Source organism: Oncorhynchus kisutch, linkage group LG13 (assembly GCF_002021735.2).
Source record: "Oncorhynchus kisutch isolate 150728-3 linkage group LG13, Okis_V2, whole genome shotgun sequence".
NCBI classification, from domain to species: domain Eukaryota; kingdom Metazoa; phylum Chordata; class Actinopteri; order Salmoniformes; family Salmonidae; genus Oncorhynchus; species Oncorhynchus kisutch.
Window position 1 is genome coordinate 67,633,902 of NC_034186.2, and position 19,137 is coordinate 67,653,038.

Sequence of the window (19,137 nt, forward strand, 5' to 3'; positions counted from 1 at the left end):
GAAAGGGGGAGGCTGATGACATCACATCAAACCAACTCCTTGAATGCAATACTCCTGTCTAAAAAACACTTTTGCTCAATGTATTTTAGTGTGTACTTTACTGTATTTATACTTGGGATATTGCTTTTCAAAAGGGAAAATTAAAAACAAATTGCTGGAGGACATCTTAAAATCCTGTAAAAGCGATAATAGTGAAACAATTCATCACTTGTTATCTTCAGAATTAGAAATTTACTCTATTTTGTGGTTCCAAGGTACTTTGAAATGGTTATATAATGAACACAATCAGCTGGAGTTGAAATAGTTTTATTAGTCACAACCTTCTATAGACTTGGCAGATGAGATCTTGATATGACATGTAGGTAAAGAATTGACAGGAGCAACACATGGTATATAAAAAGTAAGTGATTAACAGGTGTGCTACAATTAGTACTGAACAAGGACAACATTCCGACTGCTGTTGAATTGAAAACCCAAAAGAAGAGTCTTGCCTTTCTGGTACATTTTGGTTGTTGTATCAAATTCCCCTTACCTCTTCTGTTGTCTCTTGTCTCCATCCCCTAAACTGATTCCTGGAAGGCCTCCACCACTATACGGGGTGACCGAGTGGCGCAGCATCACTACAGACCCAGGTTCGATTCTGGGATGTATCACAACAGGCCGTTATCGGGGGTCCTATAGGGTGGCGCACAATTGGCCCAGCATTATCCGGGTTAGGGGAGGATTTGGCCCTGGTGTAAATTTAAATTTGTTCTTAACTGACTTGCCTTGTTAAATAAATAAAAAACATTTGAATCAACTTGATGAAGCTGGACTTCCAGTTTAGCGTTGAGATGTGACGTCACAAGTTCTGGCTCTGCGTAGGCAACATTGTTGACATAAAGATTAGAAAAGTAGCTCATATCACATATGTATATTTAACATTTAAATGTTTATATATTTGGACTGTACAGTATTTTAGCCTGAACCTAATCTGAACAGAATGAAAATGTCAGGAGGTACAGTTACTGTAGGAGGATCCATAATAATCCAGAATGTCCTCACAGTGGAGGTGGTGTGGGAAGCTGGAACCACAGCCTAATTAGGAGAGCTTGCACTGTACATGACTGGCACAACACAGAATGTTAGATTAGGACCTTGACACAACTCTCTCTATATAAGGCTGATGAGTCCTGTGATGTCCTCATAATTATCTATAATGTCCTAACGGCAGTGGGTGTGAGAAGTAAGCAGGACCCTAGTCTATTGTGTGATGGGCAGGACAGTCCGTCTTCTGAAGGGCACTAAGTGGCCGATGACACTCCCCCTCTAGGATGATTGACGGTTGCCCCAGTCAATCGTGTGAAGGACACCATGGGAATGACGCTACCCCTCCGGGATGATTGGCGGCACCCCAGGAAGTAGAGAGGACCTTAGTCCATCATGTGATGTGCACTGTGGGGCCAATGACACTCCCCCTCCATGATGATTGGCGGCTCCCCCAGCAGCAGATCGTCCGCCCCTAGGGTGGAGCAGTGCTCGGAGTTCACAACGTTAGGGATGTTGAAGTGGGACAGGGACATTGCCTCTCTGTGGTCAGTCTGGTTCCCCCCCAACATGGCAGCCCCTTGCCGGGCGACACCTACTTCCACCCCCCCCTCCTCTGGGCTGCCTGACCTGCCTCGCCCCAGCCCCTGGACAAGCCCTCCTCTGGGTGCTCCCAAAACTTGTGTCACAGCTCTAGGCCTGGACCCCTCCTGGGCCTGTTCCTCATTGACGTAGCAGTGGAAGAGGGAGCGGCTGAGAGAGGAGTCCAGTAAGGGGCGATGGAGGCAGGGCCGGTTGTTAGGGTCTGCAGGGGGGCGGAGGTCCTCCACACAGCTGGTCAGACGAACACGCTTCTTACAGGGCTCAGCTCCTCTAGAAGGGGGACAGTTGAGGACCAGGAGTGTATTAGAAGAGAAATAGGTGTGACTACCTCACAATTAAAAGTGAAAAACATAAACTGCCTTAATCAGAATCAGGGAGGACAGGGAGAGGGAAGAAAGAGACATGGATGTTATGTAAGGGAGGACAGGGAGAGGGAAGAAAGAGACGGATGTTATGTAAGGGAGGACAGGGAGAGGGAAGAAAGAGACATGGATGTTATGTAAGGGATGACAGGGAGAGGGAAGAAAGAGACATGGATGTTATGTAAGGGAGGACAGGGAGAGGGAAGAAAGAGACATGTATGGTAGGTAAGACAGGGTATCATGTATTCCCTTTTGGGGAGTATGACTCTTCATTCATGCTCAAACAAACAAGTCTTTGGATTGAATAATCAATGCATGTTTAGAAAGAGCTGTGTGTTGATTGTCCGTGCGCTAAGTCTGTGTATATTGGCACTCGTGTATATTGGCTCAACACCATATTTCTATCCTCTTAGCAGGTGTCTTTGTTTTTTGGCTTTAGCTCAGCTCAGTATATAGCTGCATTAAAGCAGGCAGCGAGTGAGAAAGGGAGGAAGAGAGAAAGCTGAGTAAATGGATGTCATGGCATTGGACTAGAGCAGTGGAGCGCTGTGATCAGCAGACCTGGGAGGTTAACAGGCTTGGCCCTGGTGGGGCCCCTTGAGGCCCCCCAATTCCCCCCAAACTTGCCCCAGTTATTGGCCTTTTGACCAATCCTATCAGATCTTTTCACATCAGATCTTATTCAGAGCTGATATAAATGATAAAACTACCAATTAGTGAAAATAAAATCAGAATGGGGATGAAGAAAAGAAGAGAAGCCTGATGTGTTCTCAGCACACCCGTGCGCACGCACACACACACACACACACACACACAAACACACTGGGCTACAATTGGAAATGCACGACTTAGAGGGAGACTGATGGTTATCATTTAGTCTTTCATTTGTTGTTATAGTCACACACACACAGATTTCCAGCCTTAACTAGTTGGTCCCATTAAATGCATTAACTGCCGGCCTGCTTGCTGTGCTGTGGTCCTGCAAAAGATAGAGCCTGGGAAGTATCAAGGTAGAGCAGCATGCTGATCAGTCACTGATCCCTGCAGGTTGTTTGTTTTCATCAGCGAGGTCTGTCTGGAAGGCAGCGAGGTCTGTCGGAAAGGCAGTGAGGTTTGTCTGTAAGGGATCCCAGAGCTGAGCCTCAGCTGAGCCTGGCAGAGATCCACTCCAGAGGAACAGATACATACAGACTCGGGGGCTCAGCTCTTTAACAGCTAATGAGAGAGCCGTGGCAGCTGCCACACACACAGTCACAGGGATAAGGGTGGTTCAGAGAGCAGCAGAAAACGTTCACAGGTGAAAACTGAGCTTAAAGAAAGAGCCAGCTTAGAGAGTTGAGAGGTAGAGAGAGGGGATGAAGCTCCAAGAGAAATAGAACTCAGACACCGCATGCAAACAGACTGCATCATCACATTGCCGTACGATCATTTCTATGCAATTGTTGCAATCTATGCACGGCATCACCACAATCAGAATCACACAACATGGAAGTTTTATGAATGATCTTCCAGCCACATGCCAGGTGTGTGTAACAGGCTACCCCCCACAACTTTATTATAAACAAAATAGCCGTTATGACACGGTCATAACCATGCCATAATATGTAATAACAGCTGACATGACTTGTCAGAACCTATTATAATATGATCATAACACTGTCATGACACATATATATGTAGACCTGTTGTGATGTAAATTGTGTTATTTTATGGCTGGTTATGACACCTACATAAGAGTGTCAAAACCCAAAAACCTACCACACAAAGCAAAACATTTCATTACACCATATCGTACTTGTCAACAGTGTCAATGTTATATATACAGTACCAGTCAAAAGTTTGGACAGATGTACTCAGGCAAGGGATTTTCTTTATTTTTTACATTGTAGAATAATAGTGAAGGTATCAAAACTTTGAAATAACACATATGGAATCATGTAGTAACCAAAAAAGTGTTAAACAAATCAAAATATATTTACATTTGAGATTCTTCAAAGTAGCCACACTTTGCCTTGATGACAGCTTTGCACACTCTTGGCACTCTCTCAACCAGCTTCACCTGGAATGCTTTTCCAAGAGTCTTGAATGAGTTCAAACAAATGCTGAGCACTTGTTGGCTGTTTTTCCTTCCAACTCATCCTAAACCGTCTCAATTAGGTTGAGGTCGGGTGATCGTGGAGGCCAGGTTATCTGATACAGCACTCCATCACTCTCCTTATTCATCAAATAGCCATTACACAGCCTGGAGGTGTGTTGGGTCATTGTCCTGTTGAAAAACAAATGATAGACCCACTAAGCACAAACCAGATGGGATGGAGGATCGCTGCAGAATGCTGTGGTATGCATGCTGGTTAAGTGTGCCTTGAATTATAAATAAATCCCTGACAGTGTCACCAGTAAAGCACCCCTACACCATCACACCTCCTCCTCCATGCTTCATGATGGGAACCACACATGCGAAGATCATCCATTCACATAGATGCAGAGAAGGTTGAGGCAGTGGTAATAGCTCCTGATGCAGAGAAGGTTGAGGCAGTGGTAATAGCTCCTGACGCAGAGAAGGTTGAGGCAGTGGTATTAGCTCTTGATGCAGAGAAGGTTGAGGCAGTGGTAATAGCTCTTGATGCAGAGAAGGTTGAGGCAGTGGTAATAGCTCTTGATGCAGAGAAGGTTGAGGCAGTGGTAATAGCTCCTGATGCAGAGAAGGTTGAGGCAGTGGTAATAGCTCTTGATGCAGAGAAGGTTGAGGCAGTGGTAATAGCTCTTGATGCAGAGAAGGTTGAGGCAGTGGTAATAGCTCCTGATGCAGAGAAGGTTGAGGCAGTGGTAATAGCTCCTGATGCAGAGAAGGTTGAGGCAGTGGTAATAGCTCTTGATGCAGAGAAGGTTGAGGTAGTGGTAATAGCTCCTGATGCAGAGAAGGTTGAGGCAGTGGTAATAGCTCTTGATGCAGAGAAGGTTGAGGCAGTGGTAATAGCTCTTGATGCAGAGAAGGTTGAGGCAGTGGTATTAGCTCTTGATGCAGAGAAGGTTGAGGCAGTGGTAATAGCTCTTGATGCAGAGAAGGTTGAGGCAGTGGTATTAGCTCTTGATGCAGAGAAGGTTGAGGCAGTGGTAATAGCTCCTGATGCAGAGAAGGTTGAGGCAGTGGTAATAGCTCTTGATGCAGAGAAGGTTGAGGCAGTGGTAATAGCTCCTGATGCAGAGAAGGTTGAGGCAGTGGTAATAGCTCTTGATGCAGAGAAGGTTGAGGCAGTGGTAATAGCTCTTGATGCAGAGAAGGTTGAGGCAGTGGTAATAGCTCTTGATGCAGAGAAGGTTGAGGCAGTGGTAATAGCTCTTGATGCAGAGAAGGTTGAGGCAGTGGTAATAGCTCTTGATGCAGAGAAGGTTGAGGCAGTGGTAATAGCTCTTGATGCAGAGAAGGTTGAGGCAGTGGTATTAGCTCTTGATGCAGAGAAGGTTGAGGCAGTGGTAATAGCTCTTGATGCAGAGAAGGTTGAGGCAGTGGTAATAGCTCTTGATGCAGAGAAGGTTGAGGCAGTGGTAATAGCTCCTGATGCAGAGAAGGTTGAGGCAGTGGTAATAGCTTTTGATGCAGAGAAGGTTGAGGCAGTGGTAATAGCTCTTGATGCAGAGAAGGTTGAGGCAGTGGTATTAGCTCTTGATGCAGAGAAGGTTGAGGCAGTGGTAATAGCTCTTGATGCAGAGAAGGTTGAAGCAGTGGTAATAGCTCTTGATGCAGAGAAGGTTGAGGCAGTGGTAATAGCTCCTGATGCAGAGAAGGTTGAGGCAGTGGTAATAGCTCTTGATGCAGAGAAGGTTGAGGCAGTGGTAATAGCTCTTGATGCAGAGAAGGTTGAGGCAGTGGTAATAGCTCTTGATGCAGAGAAGGTTGAGGCAGTGGTAATAGCTCCTGATGCAGAGAAGGTTGAGGCAGTGGTAATAGCTCTTGATGCAGAGAAGGTTGAGGCAGTGGTAATAGCTCTTGATGCAGAGAAGGTTGAGGCAGTGGTAATAGCTCTTGATGCAGAGAAGGTTGAGGCAGTGGTAATAGCGCTTGATGCAGAGAAGGCATTTGATCGGATTGAGTGGAAGTATATGATGTCGGTTCTGGAGCACTTCGGGTTCGGAAAGGAATTTATTAATTGGATAAGAATTATTTATGCACACCCAATGGCGTCCGTGGTAACCAATCAAGAAATGTTGCAGTCATTCCGCTTGTTCACGGGGTGCCGACAGGGGTGCCCTATTTCGCCTGCTCTCTTCGCTATAGCCATGGAACCCCTTGCTACTCGAATTCGGGCATGTGCCGATATAGCTTCTGATAAAATAAAGGACACACAGCACAAAATTTCCCTATATGCAGACGATGTTCTTTTGTTTTTGTCCAAGCCTAAAACTTCTATTCCACCCTTACTTAACTTGATACACACATTTGGCTCCTCTGGCTACAAGATAAACTGGCAAAAAAGTGAGTTGATGCCAATATCATGGCCTGTGGATATGCAATTTCTGCAATCTACCCCGTTTAGAACAGTGATGGACAAGTTCACAAGCCTTGGCATTGTAGTGACAAGAGACCTTGATCAGCTATTGAAAGCGAATTGGGACATGAAAATATATCAGCTTAAACAAAATATAGATTTTTGGAAAACTCTGCCTATCTCCTTGGTTGGTCGTATAAACGCTATTAAAATGGTTGTCCTACCCAGGTTTCTTTACCTCTTCCAATGTCTACCCAATTTCATACCACAAAGCTATTTTAAGAAACTGGATTCAATAGTAACTCCATTTTTATGGGATAACAAGGCAGCCAGAATTTCAAAGAAGCATTTATGCAAGTACAAAATAGAGGGGCGCTTTGGCCTTCCTCACTTTAAACTGTATTATTGGGCTGCTAATCTGAACATTGTGTCTTTCTGGAGGGAAAGTTTACCTGCGATGAGACAGAAGGATATGCCTGCATGGCTTTTGATTGAGCAGGCCTCCTGTCAACGTTCCTCACTCCCTGCACTTAAAAAATCCACTTATGACTCTAACCGAGTCATTTGTCATACGCTTAGGATCTGGAAACAGATTAGGTATTTTCTTAACATACCCACTATATACATTGACAGCCCGATTTGCCTGAATCATGCTTTCCACCCCGCATTGGATGATGTGGTGTTTTCACAGTGGAGGGAGAAGGGGCTCACAACAATTGGTAATCTATACATAGATGGTCAGTTAGCTTCATTTCAACAATTACAGGGAAAGTTCAACATGCCAACAACAAATTTTTTCAGATACCTCCAAATCAGGAATTTCATAAGGACACATATCCCACAGTATGGCATGAAGCCAAATAGTCCTACATTAGATAGCTTGATCCTTGTCAAACCCCATTCAAAAGGATCGGTCTCTAAACTGTATGATGTGCTACAGGCCCACATAGAGGTATCCACAGACACCATTAAAAGGGCCTGGGAACAAGAACTTGGGTCAGAAATCTCAGATGAGGACTGGGAAGAAGCTCTCAGGAATATAAACCACAGTTCAGTGAATGCCAGACACAACCTTGTACAGTTTAAGGTGATACACAGGTTACATTACTCAAAAGGAAAACTGCATAAAATATTCCCGGACACCTCACCACTGTGTGAGAGGTGCAAGCAGGATGAGGGGACGTTGACCCACTTATTCTGGACATGTCCTAAGTTACATGTTTACTGGGCTCTCATTTTTGATTACTTATCTAGAGCCTTTGATAGAGTTCTAGCCCCAGACCCATTGACCGCTCTGTTTGGTACAGTTGATGGGAATAACCACGAAGGGAAAGCTGTCTCTCTTTGTACTCTATTAGCCAAAAGGCTCATATTGCAATTTTGGAAACTGGAGACTGTACCCACCTTTGAAATGTGGTTACGGGATTTAGGGAATGTAATACATATGGAAAAGATTCGATACAATACCTCCAATAGAAGTCCAATGTTTTACAAAATATGGCAGCCGATACTGGATAAATGGTCTAGTCCCGCTTCATAACTGGGTTGACGATCTGCTGCTACTCTGTGCTGTACTCCACTCAATATTTATTTTTGGCTTAACTACACTGCTCGTAATGACTATATGCTGTACACCTAATAGGATTTTGTTTTATTTTGTGTGAGTTAAGTTTTGTTTGTCCTCTAAATTGGCCATCCCATTCAACAGTACAATGAAAGTCATTGTTAGTATTGCTGTCTTTTATTAGATTTTTTATTGTAAAATAATAAACATATTATTTTAAAAAAGAGAAAAAAAGAGCAGATCTCAGGAGCAAGACCAGACACCCTCTTTTTGACTGATGACTGATATAAGGGCATGTACGTGATAGTCTTATCTGGCTTATATGATTATAGTCATAATGCTTTTTGACTTTGTCATGATATTTATTTGCTACAAAAAAATATATTTGCTACAAAAATAATATGACTGTAAAGAATTAATTTAAACAAAAACTGTCACGGTCTGACCATCGTTCGTATGTGTTTTCCTTGTTTTAGTGTTGGTCAGGACGTGAGCTGGGTTGGCATTCTATGTTGTGTGTCTGGTTTGTCTATTTCTATGTTTGGCCTGATATGGTTCTCAATCAGAGGCAGGTGTTAGTCATTGTCTCTGATTGGGAACCATATTTAGCTAGCCTATTTTGTGTTGGGTTTTGTGGGTGATTGTCCTTATCCTCCACTGCCAGGTAGGAGACCTGCACAAACTCCCTGTGCTTACCGGGGGGCTAGAGAGACCAGGCAGGCACCGTGTTATGCAGTGGTGCGCACGGTGTCCCCAGTGTGGGTGCATAGCCCGGTGCGGTACATTCCAGCTCCGCGTATCGGCCGGGCTAGAGTGGGCATCGAGCCAGGTAAGGTTGGGCAGGCTCGGTGCTCAAGAGCTCCAGTGCGCCTGCACGGTCCGGCCTATCCAGTACCACCTCCACACACCAGCTCTCCAGTGGCAGCTCCCCACACCAGGCTTCCTGTGCGTGTCCTCGGTCCAGTACCACCAGTACCAGAACCACGCATCAGGCCTACAGTGTGCCTCGCCTCTCCAGCGCTGTCAGAGCCTTCCTCCTCTACAGCGCTGCCGGAGTCTCCCGCCTGTTCAGCGCAGCTAGAGCCTTCCTCCTCTACAACGCTGCTGGAGTCTCCTGCCTGTTCAGCGCAGCCAGAGCTGCCAGCCTGCATGGAGCAGCCAGAGCTGTCAGCCTGCATGGAGCAGCCAGAGCTGTCAGTCTGCATGAAGCAGCCAGAGATGTCAGTCTGCATGAAGCAGCCAGAGATGCCAGTCTGCATGGAGCAGCCAGAGCTGCCAGTCTGCATGGAGCAGCCAGAGCTGCCAGTCTGCATGAAGCTGCCAGTCTGCATGGAGCAGCCAGAGCTGTCAGTCTGCATGGAGCAGCCAGAGCTGCCAGTCTGCAAGGAGCTGCCAGTCTGCAAGGAGCTGCTAGTCTGCAAGGAGCTGCCAGTCTGCAAGGAGCTGCCAGTCTGCAAGGAGCTGCCAGTCTGCACGGAGCCGCCAGAGCTGCCAGTCTGTAAGAAGCCGCCAGAGCTGTCAGCCTATATGGAGCAGCCAGAGCTGCCAGTCAGCTTGGAGCACTCAGAGCCGCCAGTCAGCATGGAGCAGCCAGATCCGTCAGTCTGCTAGGATCTGCCAGTCAGCCAGACTCTTCCAGATCTGCCAGTCAATCAGACTCTTCCAGATCTGCCAGTCAACCAGACTCTTCCAGATCTGCCAGTCAACCAGACTCTTCCAGATCCGCCAGTCAACCAGACTCTTCCAGATCCGCCAGTCAACCAGACTCTTCCAGATCCGCCAGTCAACCAGACTCTTCCAGATCCGCCAGTCAACCAGACTCTTCCAGATCCGCCAGTCAACCAGACTCTTCCAGATCCGCCAGTCAACCAGACTCTTCCAGATCCGCCAGTCAGCCGGGATCTGCCAAAACTGCCAGTCGGCCAGGATCTGCCAGTTGGCCAGGATCCGCCAGTCAGCCAGGATCCGCCAGTCAGCCAGGATCCGCCAGATCCGCCAGTCAGCCAGGATCCGCCAGTCAGCCAGGATCCGCCAGATCCGCCAGTCAGCCAGGATCCGCCAGTCAGCCAGGATCCGCCAGTCAGCCAGGATCTGCCAGATCCGCCAGTCAGCCAGGATCCGCCAGGATCTGCCAGTCAGCCAGGATCTGGTAGATCCATCAACCTGCCTGAGCTTCCTCTCACTCCTGAGCTTCCTCTCACTCCTGAGCTTCCTCTCAGTCCCGAGCTTCCTCTCAGTCCCGAGCTGCCCCTCAGTCCCGAGCTGCCCCTCAGTCCCGAGCTGCCCCTCAGTCCCGAGCTGCCCCTCAGTCCCGAGCTGCCCCTCGGTCCAGTGGGGCCCGTTGTTAGGTTTCCTAGGCCAAGGTTAGCGGCGAGGGTCGCCACTCAAGGGACGCTAAGGAGGTGGGCTAAGACAACTATGGAGTGGGGTCCACGTCCAGCGCCAGAGCCGCCACCGCGGACAGATGCCCACCCAGACCCTCCCCTATAGGTTTAGGTTGTGCGTTCGGAGTCCGCACCTTGGGGGGGGGGGGGGGGGGTTCTGTCACGGTCTGACCATCGTTCGTATGTGTTTCCCTTGTTTTAGTGTTGGTCAGGACGTGAGCTGGGTGGGCATTCTATGTTGTGTGTCTGGTTTGTCTATTTCTATGTTTGGCCTGATATGGTTCTCAATCAGAGGCAGGTGTTAGTCATTGTCTCTGATTGGGAACCATATTTAGGTAGCCTATTTTGTGTTGGGTTTTGTGGGTGATTGTCCTTAGTGTCCTTGTTCTGTGTGTATGTGCACCAGTATTAGGCTGTTTCGGTTTTCGTTACGTTTATTGTTTTGTAGTGTTTGTATTTAGATTCGTGTTACGTTTGTTTATTAAACATGGATCGCAATCTACATGCTGCATTTTGGTCCGACTCTCCTTCACCACAAGAGAACCGTTACAAAAACAAAGGTTTTAAGAGAAACTTTCAAATGAAAGTTTTCTTTTTGGCATGGAAAACAACTAATTTGAAAAAAATGTAGGTTTTCACACTCTTATGTACAGTTGAAGTCGGAAGTTTACATACACTTAGGTTGGAGTCATTAAAACTTTTTATCACGCCACACATTTCTTGTTAAACTATAGTTTTGGGAAGTCGGTTAAGACCTCTACTTTGTGCATGACACAAGTAATTTTTCCAACAATTGTTTACAGACAGACACTATATCACAATTCCAGTGGGTCAGAAGTTTACATACACTAAATTGACTGTGCCTTTAAACAGCTTGGAAAATTCCAGAAAAGTATGTCATGGCTTTAGAAGTTCTGATAGTCTAATTGACATCATTTGAGCCAATTAGAGGTGTACCTGTGGATGTATTTCAAGACCTACCTTCAAACTCAGTGCCTCTTTGCTTTACCTCATGGGATTTCAAAAGAAATCAGCCAAGACCACAGAAAAAAAATGTAGACCTCCACAAGTCTGGTTCATCCTTGGGAGCAATTTCTAAACGCCTGAAGGTACCACGTTCATCTGTAAAAACAATAGTATGCAAGTATAAACACAATGGGACCACGCAGCCATCATACCACTCAGGAAGGAGACACGTTCTGTCTCCTAGAGATGAAAGTACTTGCGAAAAGTGCAAATCATCCCAGAACAACAGCAAAGGACCTTGTGAAGATGCTGGAGGAAACAGGTACAAAAGTATCTATATCCACAGTAAAATGAGTCCAATATCGACATAACCTGAAAGGCCGCTCAGCGAGGAAGAAGCCTCTGCTCCAAAACTGCCATAAAAAAGCCAGACTACATTTTGCAAATGCACATGAGGACAAAGATCATACTTTTTGGAGAAATGCCCTCTGGTCTGATGAAAAAATTTGAACCGTTTGGCCATAATGACCATTGTTATGTTTGGAGAAAAAAGGGGGAGGCTTGCAAGCCGAAGAACTCCATCAAACCGTGAAGCATGTGGGTGGCAACATCATGTTATGGGGGTGCTTTGCTGCAGGAAGGACTGGTGCACTTCACAAAATAGATGGCATCATGAGGAAGAAAAAGTATATGTGGATATATTGAAGCCACATCTCAAGACATCAGACAGGAAGTTAAAGCTTGGTTGCAAATGGGTCTTCCAAATGGACAATGACCCCAAGCATACTTCCAAAATTGTGGCAAAATTGTAGCTTAAGGACAACAAAGTCAAGGTTTTGGAGTGTCCATCACAAAGCCCTGACCTCAATCCTATAGAAAATTTGTGGGCAGAACTGAAAAAGCGTGTATTTGCAAGGAGGCCTACAAACCTGACTCAGTTACACCAGCTCTGTCAGGAGGAATGGGCCAAAATTCACCCAACTTATTGTGGGAAGCTTGTGGAAGGCTACCTGAAACGTTTGACCCAAGTTAAACAATTTAAAGGCAATGCTACCAAATACTAATTGAGTGTATGTAAACTTCTGACCCACTGGGAACGTGATGAAAGAAATAAAAGCTGAAATAAATCATTCTCTTTACTATTATTCTGACATTTCACATTCTTAAAAAAAAAGTGATGGTCCTAACTGACCTAAAACAGGGACTTTTTACTAGGATTAAATGTCAGGAATTGTGAAAAACTGAGTTTAAATGTATTTGGCTAAGGTGTAATGTATGTAAACTTCCGACTTCAACTGTAGGTGTCATAACCAGCCATAAAAAACACAATATATGTCACAACAGGTTTAAATACATGCGTCATGACAGTGCTATGACCATATGACAGGTTATGAGAAGTTATGTCAGCTCTTATGACATTATGACATGGTTATGACCGTGTAATAGCATGAAACGACACTGGGTGTTAAGTGAAGCGTTACCACATAATTGCATAAAATTATAAACATCATAAACTTTGATCTTGTACTTTTCCAAGTAAATGTATTGATCTGTCAACAAAATGTCTTGATGCTTCCCATAAACACATAGTTGAAAGCTACAGACTTGCACTGTCTTCTGTGGTTAATCTGCTGCCGTTCCTGATATCGCACGGCAAAGCAATGCACAAGTTGGATCCAAAGTATGCGGCACACTGCACACACCGACCGCAGCCTCGTTCGCCAGATGAGCTGCAGCGGTGCGGCTTGCCTACCATTGAAATGAATGGACTTCCGCCGGAACGCATACAGTCTACCACAGTTTGTTTGCACAAGGCTAGCGAGAGAGAGATGAGGGGAGTGGGAGAGAGACAGGGCACAGAGGGAGGCAGAAGAGCGGGACCACCAAGGGAGAGATTTCTGACTGAAAAGGAGACAGAAAGGATAAAGAGAGGTACAGAGGATGGTAGAGAAACAGTGCATTGAGGGAGGGGGGAATAGATGGAGGGACCACCAAGGGAGAGATCTATGACTGAAAAGGAGAAAGAAAGAAGGATCGAAGCAGAGCTAATAGTAAGAAAAAAAGAGGGAGCTGACAGAGAGAGAGCGAGAGAGAGAGCACAGTGTGCAAATGAGACATATGCTACAGCCATGAATACAAGGGAAGAGGGCTGCTGATAATTAGAATCCTTTACTAAGAAGTCATCAAACATCGGACTGCACTGAGACTGGGAGGGAGAATTGTCTCATTTACAGAGAAGAAAACCAAGAGATACTCTGAACCAGGCGCTCTCTGTGGTGCTGAAGCAGAATTAACCAGTCTGTGTAAGGCTCTGCCACTAACATGCCTGGTGCTGTCCATGGTGCTGGAAAGAAAGTACCACAAAACTTGGAATAGGAACAGCCACACTGCCAATGTTATTTACCTGGTGTGATAAATAATTGTGCATGCTAAGAAACTGTCCGTGCTGCTGAACCACCACTAATAAGCATGGTGCTATCCATGGACCTGAAAAGCACCATGAAACTTGGAACATGAACCAGTCACACTGTCTGCCATTTACCTACTGTGGTAAATAATTGTGCACATGTTAAGAGGCACTGGAAGTTGGTGGAGTGCTAAGTAATTCACTTGATTGACATGTGATGGCTGGTTAATAAGGAGACTCACTCGGGATGTGGAGCTCCTGTCTTGGTGAGAAGCGTCAGGACAAAGAACATGAAGATGACAAAGACAGCCAGGCCCACCCAGAAGCCTATCACGATGGAATCTGCAACACAACAAGACTTGATTGACAGGTCAAATACATGTTTTAGTTCCAATGTATAGTATATCATTATATCTATAGAATGACAAAAACAACAGTATTTTAAGCACAATGGGATGGAGAGGAGAGAGAACTATGAAAATGTATTATGCTCCAAGTGTCTAGACTGAGGTGACATTGATTGGTGCATGTTATCCTAGAGGAAAAGGAAATGTATTGATTGTGTGTGTCTACTGTTAAAAGGCTGACACACATGCAGGCCTAAACAAGGAACCCCCTTACTCAGACACTCAGCATTGAGTTGCTTATATTTCTCTGCAGGGTTTACACTCTAAGGCGGCCCCCCTCCTCTCTCTATATATCTCTCATAAACCACACACATACCCTCTACCTATTTGTCATTATGAAGAATATAGGCTATACTTAACTCTAACTTCTAGCCACAAATATGAATGTGATGCAATGAGCCATGGTAATTCTCAAGCATAAATACATGCACACATGATTTAATCACAGTTCACTTCTACAATAAAGTAATAGATGCCTAACGCAGAGAAGATGGGTGAAAGGGGCGGAGGGGCAGCACAGGACTGTAAACTGAGATTCTGTACTTACATCTGTGCGCTTTGAGTCCCTCGAACGAAACAGGCTCATCATCGTCGTAATATTCATACGTCCACTTGTAGTCCGGGTCCGGAGCGTTTCCGCCTGATACATTTGAGTGGTTAAACTCAGACATCTCCAAAAAGATCCAAGAGCGCAGGCGGACTAAAAACAACAACAAAGGATAACGTTAAATACAACACCGCATTGTGCAAAACAATTTCAAGTAATGGTCATCAGTAGATGCGCAAGCTTCAGTCATTGGACAATGTTGGTGCGGTGCGTGCGAAGTGAGACAGGTTTATTCCCCCACACCAATCTTTTTTTTAAATCTAGTTTAGTAGTCGAGGATTTCTGAGGTATACTAAACTTCACCACACGCAGCTGTGCGCTTACACTGCGCGCTCTCTCTCTCTCTCTCTCTGGATTCGGAACGAGGGTGCGCCTCTCCATTGACATCATCTTGAATTGCTTTCGGTCTCGCGCGCTTGGCTAGGATGCGCAGAGCAATAAAGAGTTGGAGGGCTGTTAAATGGAGGGGGGTAGCTAGGATATGTAGTCTACACTTTCAGAAGAAAGGGACTGCGACGTGGAGTGATCTTATCAATTTTCCATCGATGAAAATATTTATGCAAAGGCACTAGTGGCTTTTAAGACGTTCTGGATCTTTGTTTTGGAATACTGTCAATAATCCACCATGTTCAAAGGTCAAGCATACTGTATTTTATTGTCACGAAAACAGAGGGAAATTAAAGCAGCAGAATCCAGGCTATTATTAATCTAAGGTTAAACACTTAATTAATCAGTGGATGTTTGAAAAGGGATAATTTCAGAAGATATATTCAATTATTCTCTCTTTGTTCACCATTGTCTTATTTAAGGATTAAATGTTCCGCAGGCAGTGAAGATGAACTGAGTTGATGCACAAGACAATCAAGGGCTTTTGAATATATTAATTCAGGATCGGTGTTCCATCCACGTAATAAGAACATTTCCCAGGACATAGACACATCTGATATTGGCAGAAAGCTTAAATTCTTGTTAATCTAACGGCACTGTCCAATTTACAGTAGCTATTACAGTGAAATAATACCATGCTATTGTTTGAGGAGAGTGCACAGTTTTGAACTTGAAAAGTTATTTAATAAACCAATTGGGCACATTAATACTATTGTCATTAATGGGTATGTCATTTCAGGCAAAAATTTGGTAAAAGGGGCAGAACTTTAAGCTGAATATTTTGAGCTGAAAATGGAACAATCACTTTAAAATTGGTGTAGGGCTATCATTGTAGTGCATGTAAAAGATGCACAAAAAAAGTTTGAAAAAGATCAATCTAGAAGAAATTATGTTTACACTGGGTGAACTCACATTGCAGTTACAGTAAGATAACAATTTTCACTTTGAATGGCCTTGGGCTGATCATTATAGTACACATTCTTAACCCTGAGGCATCATGTCCATGCCTCTAATTGATCCCCTAGAGGGTCAAGACTAAAGAGAAATCCCTGTCTGAAATGATCAACAGCCTACCTAAGCAACTTCTCAAAGATAATGAGGAGACATTTATCAAAGCAGCCACATATTAAAAAAAAGTTACTGTAGGCAATATGAAAGATACACTTAGTAAATGCTCTGGTCCCCTTTTACAGTTCAAATATGCCAGCAGATTATTGACTATATCTGGCCAACATGGCTATACTGCATGTGTGTAACCCTGTGTGATCTGCTGTGTGAATGGCACGTCAGGTGTGCTGTTCTATTGAGTCATCCTTCCAGACCTGCAGGCCAGTGTTTAGCTCTTATTAACCAGAGCTCAGGGAACACAACACACACACACACACTCTGCTACAGCTAATTGGACCACAGGACATCAGTACAATATAATTGTACAATGCACCGGGGATATAGATCTGGTAGGTACACCCTGAGCTGAATATTTAATTAGATTCACAAAAAAATGGTGTCATATAAACTAGTTATAGACTACTGTTAACCATGCCTGATAAATATGACCTTCAGGAGAACACATGTGGATCAGGATTTTCAGTGCCGTTCTGATACTCTTTAATGACCGATAGCACATAGAGAATGATTGCACTTTTCCTTTGTTGATTCCTCAAGGATCATGGCCAATTCCCTCAAAACTTGGTCATGCCTCCATCTTATTTTGTCTAGGGAGAGGACAACAGTGCACTGTTAAAACATTCTCCATGGTACCAGGTTTGTTGCAGAGAGGTGTGTTTGGGTTTTCAGTGAGGCCCCACCTGTGTAAATTAGTGAGGGATGGGAGCACATCATAGACAGATCTTAAAGGGAACTGGATTCTGGCAGGTTCCATCTGCCACAGCTCATCCCAAGAGACTCCAGGCTCCCAACCTCACTGCTTTGGCCCTTCTCTGTTCCTCCATTTGACTGACTTCCTGCTGCACCAGGTGTCTCCCTTCAAGGGTGTTGGCTTTGGCCCAGCATGTGGTTTTCATTGCTTCAAGGCAGATGTTCCCCATTTTTCTTCCAGCAGCATACCACCCTGCATCCCACTGCTGGCTTGCCTCTGAAGCTCAGCAGGGTTGGTCCTAGCTGCTCTTTGGATGGAAGACCAGATGCTGCTGGAGGTGGTGTTGGTGGGCCAGTACAAGACACTCTTTCCTCTTGTCTAAAGAAATATCCCAATGCCCCGTGTAGGGTGCCATCTTTCGGATGGGACGTTAAACAAGTGTCCTGACTCACTGTGGTCACTAAAGATCACATGGCACTTATTGTAAGAGTAGGGGTGTTAATCAAGGTGTCCTGACTATATTCCCAATCTGGCCCTCATACCATCATGGTCACCTAATCATCCCCAGCTTCCAATTGGCTCACTCATGCCTCCTCTCCCCAGGTCATTGCTGTAAATGAGTATGTGTGCTCAGTCAACATACCTGGTAAAATATATATATATATATTTTTAAATACTACAAAAATGTCTCTGTGCTTCAGCCTGTTTTGACATCTTTGGTGGCAGACCACTTTCTTTATGTCCTGAACTCAATCATGGCACCTTGTATCTTCAGGTCTTTGGAGACCCTGCGGATCATCACCAGCCTGGCCTTTACCACTGTGAATCCTACCAGTGATGAGATTGGTAGTTGTAGCTTTGCTCTTCTACTGTACAGACCCACACATGAGAAGCTCAGGGGCACGCCAAGCCATTTGAGTAGGTCTCGGTTCGCAATTCTCTCTTGTGCCTGTTGCTGATGAGGTGACCTCATAATTCGGGGGAGGACACTGTGCTGGTACATCCAGCACAGTGTACATGTGGATCTTCTGTCCATTAGGGTCTAGTCAAATAACTTTCCCAGGCACTTGATGGGTTATTGACGATTGATGGGATTTCTTGTCTGGATAATCATGCTGAACCTGTCTTTCTGTCACCTTTCCTTATTCCCATGCTTCTCGATTTGCAAAGCTTATTAATCAAAAGTAATGTCACGCCCTGGTCTTAGTATTTTGTGTTTTCTTTATTTATTTGGTCAGGCCAGGGTGTGACATGGGTTTATTTTGTGGTGTGTTTGTGTATTGGGGTTTTTCGTAGGTTTTGGGATTGTGGCTTAGTGGGGTGTTCTAGCAAAGTCTATGGTTGCCTGAGGCGGTTCTCAATCAGAGGCAGGTGATTCTCGTTGTCTCTGATTGGGAACCATATTTAGGCAGCCATATTCTTTGAGTGTTTCATGGGTGATTGTTCCTGTCTCAGTGTTTTGTATTCACCAGATAGGCTGTATAGGTTTTCACGTTCCGTTTGTTGTTTTTGTATTATCGTTTGTCATCTTCATTAAAGATGTATCGTATTAACCACGCTGCATTTTGGTCCGACTCTCCTTCGACGGAAGAAAACCGTAACAAGTAAAACATTTCATTTAGTAAAAATGTTCAAGCATTCAGCATAGTTAAACATAATTACTGTCAGTTATTGTGAATCATTCTTTGCAAAACGATACATTCAATAAACTGTTGAAATGAGAATATATTTGTTCCTTTGTTTCTCTGCTACAGAAAGAACAGGAAAACCTGCTTTAGCTATAGACCCATCATTTTAAGTGTTTCAGCAAAGCCTCTCTCCCTCTCCCGCTGGTCACAACTCTACTAAGCCAGAGGGGGAGTCGTGTCATCAAAGACCTAACTCAGTGGGAGGAGGCCTCAGGAGGAGTAAACCTTTCTTGTCTCCTGATAAAAGCTGCTTGTGTGTGGAACTCACACAGTGAGGGGATCGCAATTAGATGACAAATGAAGCTGGGATCAAACTCCACAAAATGATGAATAATTCTGTGTGTAATAGTTCACATGAACTCATGTACAAAGTGGATCAGACATCTCATTAAAGGAAGCAGCTCAATAAAACATGCATCTGTTCTAATGG

General features: G+C 44.8%; 1 protein-coding gene across 1 annotated transcript; it reads right to left on the reverse strand.

Annotated features, from left to right (window-relative positions):
* Positions 1 to 290: 290 nt before the first annotated feature.
* On the reverse strand, positions 291 to 17,487 carry LOC109901435 (melanocortin-2 receptor accessory protein 2A). Its single transcript, XM_020497428.2, has 3 exons — positions 14,754 to 17,487; positions 14,042 to 14,141; positions 291 to 1,899 (listed from the first exon to the last, which is right to left on the reverse strand). The coding sequence occupies exons 1-3, from the start codon at positions 14,875 to 14,877 to the stop codon at positions 1,413 to 1,415; spliced, it is 711 nt and encodes a 236-aa protein (XP_020353017.1). The 5' UTR covers positions 14,878 to 17,487; the 3' UTR covers positions 291 to 1,412.
* Positions 17,488 to 19,137: the final 1,650 nt, after the last annotated feature.